This window comes from Danio rerio, chromosome 15 (assembly GCF_052040795.2).
Source record: "Danio rerio strain M-AB ecotype USA chromosome 15, GRCz13ab, whole genome shotgun sequence".
Taxonomy (NCBI): Eukaryota; Metazoa; Chordata; class Actinopteri; order Cypriniformes; family Danionidae; genus Danio; species Danio rerio.
The window spans coordinates 8,583,330-8,590,000 of record NC_141035.1 but is presented as its reverse complement, the minus strand read 5'-3'; the positions used below and the strand labels follow the sequence as shown (position 1 = coordinate 8,590,000).

Sequence of the window (6,671 nt, the reverse complement as noted above, 5' to 3'; positions counted from 1 at the left end):
ATTAGATCCAGCGGGAGATGCTTGATGAGAAGTCCGACTAGCAGAGCTCTGATCTGGGTAGATGGGCTGAGTGTGATTAAATGTTGAATGTGATGAGTTTTCAACAATACTAAATTGAAACTTTATTTTTTTACATGGTTTAATAATTTTTTGTTATTAAAATTGAAGTTCCTGTTTCAAAGCTTACAGATAGATGGCTAATTTGTATTTCATTGACACTTTTGGCACTTTTTTGGAGTATTTTCATAAGTTTTGTTTTTCCTGTAAATGATTCAATAAATACCGTACCGTGACATTCATACCGAGGTATTACCGTACCGTGAAATTCTGATACCGTTACATCCCTAATAAACATATATATATATATATATATAAACATATATAAACATATATATATATATATATATATAAACATATATATATATATATATATATATATATATATATATATATATATATATATATATATATATATATATATATATATATATATATATATATATATATATATATATGTTTATATATGTTTATATATGTTTATATATATGTTTATATATGTTTTTATATATATATATATATATATATATATATATATATGTTTATATATATATATATATATATATATAAACATATATAAACATATATATGTGTGTGTGTATATATATATATATATATATATATATATATATATATATATATATATATTTTTTTTATATATATATATATATATTTATATATATATATATATATATATATATATATATATATATATATATATATATATATATATATATATATATATATATATATATATATATATATATATATAATTATTTTAAATAACTTCCGGACACAACTGTATCTGATCGAGCAACAACCCGAGTATGTCTGCGATCTGGAGGTATTATAAAGTTGATGATGACAACATTGTCATAGAAAACTGTGAGGTGTGTATACTTGTGCTTGCAAGAGGTGAAGAATTGATGTCATTTATTTCTTGATTGTTTAAGCTACCTCACAGAAGTGCTCTAATTGTTAATATAGCTGTTGAATGTTCAAATAAAGTAAAGTAAATAAAAAATTAGGAACATCCTGCATCAGTTTTTTCGCTGTTCTTTATTATTTTTTACGTATTATAGAAGTATCGGTTTGGGTTTCGGTATCGGTAGATACTCAAAGTCAAGTGACTCAGACTCGAGGGCAAAAAACCTGAACGGAACATCCCATATTCACATAATGCATCTTTAGAGTGCACAAGTTCGTTTTTTTTCCAATGCAGATGCACTGCTGGCTTGCAAACATGTATTCCAGGCTCCTAGTTGAAAACATGTACATTTTTCAGCTGCAACTAAAACTGACGATTTAGCTTCATACTTTGTATGGGATATACACTTTTTGATTGGCTGATTACCACAGACAAACACAGAACACCCAAACACCAAATTTTTGAATGTTTTGTTAGTTCATCATCCTGTGAGAAAATGGTTGATGGTTCCCTAGTAAAGACAAAGGAGTGGAAGTAGCATTGAAAATGTGCCTTTCATGCAAGTTTAGGTGCAATAAGTGACAGGTCTTACAATGTACCTAGTTTTGCAATACCTCAGCCGTTTTATGTCCAAAGTAATCCCACACCACAGATGTTGACTGTTTTAGCCCAAATCCTACTGTGCTGAAGTCATCATCCCTGTTTATGCAGGCTATATGTCTTTAGGCTCAGTCTCCTGTTTTTGTGCTCTGTTTAGGCGCGCTGCGTTATGAATCGTGCTATCAGGTGATTTAGAAATTGAGCACGTCCTACGTGTTTACGCACAATTCTGACAACTGATTTCTTCTGACTATAAAATACAAACTATTACTATTGCTACAGAGCTAGACTGTCATACACATATACTGTATACAAATATAAAGTATTAGAATAAAACAGATTTGGTTTTCACCATTTTAAAAACCTGACAGCCCAAATTCCTATTCACTTTCATCATACAAAAATGGAGCCTAAAAATTCTGCTACAGTTTTATATGTATATAGTTCTAAAACATTTGCATGACAGTGAGAAACTGGTGACATAATCTTCATACGTGAGTGATCTATTTTTTTTTTTTAAACACTGGCAGAACCACAAGTTCCCACATAATCTTCCTTTCTCTTTCAGTCTGCAATCGTAATGTAGGGCATATTTGGTAAAAATGGAAAGCCTTTGATCTATTATTCATTTTACTCTTTCAAGTTTGTATGTATATGCCCGTAAAGCAAGTGCCAAGCTAAAAATATGAGCAAACACAGATGTGTTTTCCAGAATGGCTGCACGTTTATTACGCTGTTTGATTTTTATAGAGTGATGTTAAAGGGGGTGTAGAATGAAAATCATACTTTTACCATGTTTAAGTGCACTAATTTGATGCCCAGTGCATCTACCTGCACAGAACATGTTAAAAAATAGAAAATTCTGGTAAATTTGTTTTTTGTAAGCTTTTCTCTAAAAGCTTACAGGTATGGTAAAAAACGCAGCATTTAGATTACACTACTCTAGTTCTTGTAGTGATGTTGGATATTTCTTGCTTTTAATATGCATCTTTCCACCCTCAGTGCCACTACAGCAGCCATTCCTGTTTACTCACTGTAGCAGCTCAAGATTGGCATTGTGTGAATCAGTATAAAAAAGCAGTACAGCAAAAAAAAAAAAAAAAAAAGATTACAAATGTAAACAGAAATTAGCTTATTTTATGAATATTAATAATCAACAATAACGGTTTATTCTTTATTATTAATATTCCGGCTTAAGCTTCGGTCAATTTGGTCAAACAAACATGTGATTGTATATGATTCTGCCCGCTTGACCAAGCGGACTCCCGGGTTATGAATATTAATTATCAACAATAACGAATTATAATTAATCATTAACATTCTGGATTAATTTATTGTTTATTTGACCAAACAAACATAACCAGAACAGCCGCTCTTCCAAGTGGATACGGTAACGATCTATTCATTTCGAAAAGGGAATTATTACTACTTCTTGTGAAGTAGATTAATCTTTCATAAGTTTTAATCAACTTAAAACAGCTAGGCAGGGGAATCTGTCTTTCAATGACTTTTTCTGTGAGGCAAACAATACAATTCATTTGATTATAATGGGATTTTAATGTCTTTTTATGGGGCAGGAATGTCTTTGAAGCTCTCGGCCCCCCTCTCTGGAAAAGCTCTAGATAACGAAAGGTGTCACGGACACCCAGACTTTGTGGCACCAGGAGTCGTGAAAACCCACACAAGAGACTCCTTAATAAAATCAATAAGTATTTTTATCTATGGACAGTACGCTACACAAATATTATGATGTTGATGAACCGCATAAGAGTCTCCATTGACTCCCAAAATCTGAGCTGTTGAAATTCCCTTTTTGAAGGAAATGTGCTGAAAAATGTGGTCAAAAAATTTGACGAGGGTCAATCCAACACTGTTTCTGAACGAACAGGTCACTATGAGCGCTTCAAACTCTAAATCTAGTATGTACCTTGACATTTTGAGTCCTTTTCCAAATGTCCATTTTGAAAGTGTTTTCTAACCCTTTCACAAACATCCTAATTATATTGTGAAATTGCTGATATTTTGATTCTTGAAAATGTGTAAGAAAACGTATTTGGTTTGAACAGCTTAATAATTTTTTGGTAATTTTGGGTAAAACTTAAGAAAAAAAACAAAAACAAAAAAAATTACATTTAAAATCCAACTGAAGCCCAAATTGAAAGTTTACACACTCAAGCTATTCTAAACATATATTTTTTTCCTATTTTGAACACAAAACAAGATATTATGAAGAATGTTGGAATAAAACAACAGCCAAAGTAATATTAAAAAAATACTATAGAAGTCAATGGTTGTTTACTCCAACACACTTCAGTACATCTTTTGTGTTCAACAGAAGAAAGAAACTCAAGCAGGTTTAAAACAGGTGGGGGAAGAGTATATGATGACTAAATTTTCATTTCTAGTGTGAACATTTCTTTAATTTACCCAAATTTGTGTTGAAACAGCCCAACATTTTTAGACTGGTTATCAGATCTATAACCATGCAGTTTTTCTCTTTACAAAAACTATCTGGTAACTGCTTGTTGCTACAAATAGTTTTTCAGCACAGCTCATGCTGTACACTCAAAAGTCATATTTTTCCAGCACAAACATGTTTGACCTCCAGCGGTCATCCTCAGCTCAAACGTCCTCTTTCTCTTGTACCGGCTGACCTTTCTCCATGAGATCAGCCCTTTATTCCTGCTCTCTGGCAGCTGTAAACACATTTTGTGTTAGCGGCATTACCCGGTGCCCGCGTGCCAACCCTCTTGCTGTGCCCTTGCTGTTTCATCCCTCATTTGTCTTTTCTCTTCCCAGGTGGTTGTTCACACCAGTGCGGGTGAGCGGCTCTACCGAATCTCTCCTTGGGCAAAGTATGTGACCAGGCATGAGAAGTCCGTCATCTATGATTGGGTGCACTGGGACCCTCCTCAACCTTACATTGTAAGTGATTATTTCCCCCCGTGGCAGTGAGACACAACTCTTTATTTGGTAGTCATTACTTATTAGGTTTGCTTGGCTTTTAATGCCTCTGTTCTAATGATGTCTGAGAACAAGATCTAGTAAGTGGGAATTGTATGGAAGCTTATTTCCATCGTGAGTGAGTGAGTGAGTAAATATATATGTGTATAGTGAATGAATGAATGAATGAATAATGATAATACACAAAAATTAAATGCATAAATGACAATATAAAAATAATAAACAGAAAATAAATAAATTAATAAAAATAATAGTAAGAAAAATAAATAAATTGAATCAATAAATACATAAATAAACATCATAACAGTAATAACAATAGTAAATAAGCATAAATAAATTAATGAAAAATATAAAACCATAAATAAAAACATTAATAATAATAATAATAATAATGAACAAATAAAATACATAAATGAAGATAATTAATAATAAACAAAAATAATTATAAATAAATAAAAATAATAATAAAATAAGATTAACAATAAAAAATTAAATCAATAGATACATAAATAAATAAACATAATATCAATAATAAATAAGCACAAATGAATACATTCATAACTAAAAATATAAATTAATAAATAAAAAATTTAAATTATAATAATAAATAAAAAAGCAAATAAATAAGTGTAGTAGTAGTAGTAGTAGTAGTAGTAGTAGTAATAATAATAATAATAATAATAATAATAATAATAATAATAATAATAATAAACAAAAAAAAAAAAACACTTGGAAACACATGGAAAACATCACAAAAAAAAAAATCTTACAATCTGTGTGGACAAAAAAAGAAGTCAGTGTTTTAGCCTGCACTCTCATCTTAAATTTGGATGAAGAATTATTTGAGAATGTTTCCTTGTCTTTTCTGTGCCAGCACAAGCATCCCCGTCCACAGAAGCCCAGGAGCTTGCGGATATACGAGTCCCATGTTGGCATTGCTTCTCCAGAGGGCAAAATTGCGTCCTACAGCAACTTCACCCACAATGTGCTGCCCCGCATCAAAGATCTGGGTAAAAGACTGCTTCACTAACACAAAACCGAGGACACAATGAGGCTTTGATTTCAACTGACTTTTACTCAAATTGACTTTCAGGTCACTTTAACAGCTTTTAGTATGGTGTTTTGCTTAAATGTTTAATTTATTTAATTTATTATTTTGTTGGGTTTTTTGTTTTGTTTATTGGTTTCTGTTTGTTTTTGTTTTAGTTGGTTAATTTTAGTTTGGTTTATTTTTTCTTTGTTTTGTTCTTTTTGTTTGTTTTTTGTTTTAGTTTAGTTTAGATTAGCTTTGTTTTCTTCTTTTTGCTTCTGTTTTGTTATTTTAGTTTTGTTTTTGTTTTGTTCTTTTGTTCTTGTTGTTTTGTAATTGTTTTTATTGATTTGTTTTGTTCTTCTTTGTTTTGTTGTTATTGTTTTTTGTTTGTTTGTTTTTTGGTTTAGTTGGTTTTGTTGTTCTTTTTTGTTATTTTGTTCTTTTTGTTTTGTTTATATTTTGTTCCTTTTGTTTTGTGATTGTTTGTTTTTGTTTTTTGTTTTGCTCTTTTTGTTTTATAAATGTTTTTTGTTGTTGTTTTTTGTTTTTTTGTTTTGTTACATTAATTTGTATTTTGTCATTAACATTTTACAAAACAAATATATATTCTGCTTTGATTTGTGTTGTAATTATTTGTTTTTCTTTTTTTTCTTTTAGCTTGTGTTATTATTTTTTTATAGCTTAAGAAACATTCAAACAGTATCATTTTAATGTTAGTTTAGTTGGCTAATATGTTTTGTTTGTTTTTGTCAGTTGTTTGTTTGTATTCATATTTCTTTTAGGTTCGTGTGTGTGTGTGTGTGTGTGTGTGTGTGTGTGTGTGTGTGTGTGTGTGTGTGTGTGTGTGTGTGTGTGTGTGCGTGTGTGTGTGTGTGTGTGCGCGTGTGTGTGCGCGCGCGTGTGCGTGCGCGTTTGTGTGTGTGTGTTTCTAGACTGATGTGCATGTGTGTTTGATTTTGTGTTCTTATAGTTTGCCTTTGTTGTACTACACTCTTGATTTTGCTTGAAAACAATACATTTAAACAATTCTCCCATTTTATACTTTCAATTTGACAAGCTTTAACACTCTTCCCAGCTCATTGTTTAATC

The 6,671-nt window shown here is 30.6% G+C and overlaps 1 protein-coding gene across 3 annotated transcripts in view; it reads left to right on the top strand.

Moving 5' to 3' along the window:
• The window catches only part of gbe1b (glucan (1,4-alpha-), branching enzyme 1b), a 251,310-nt gene that overhangs the window by 62,363 nt on the left and 182,276 nt on the right, over positions 1–6,671 (top strand). For all 3 annotated transcript variants that reach the window (XR_015509028.1, XM_087283697.1, XM_087283698.1), the window contains exons 4-5: positions 4,385–4,510; positions 5,424–5,559. Coding sequence is in view for 2 of the 3 variants with exons in the window: in XM_087283697.1 (XP_087139823.1) it covers positions 4,385–4,510; positions 5,424–5,559 (262 nt within the window). In the remaining variant the exon portion in view is untranslated. The remainder of the gene's footprint in view (positions 1–4,384; positions 4,511–5,423; positions 5,560–6,671) is intronic.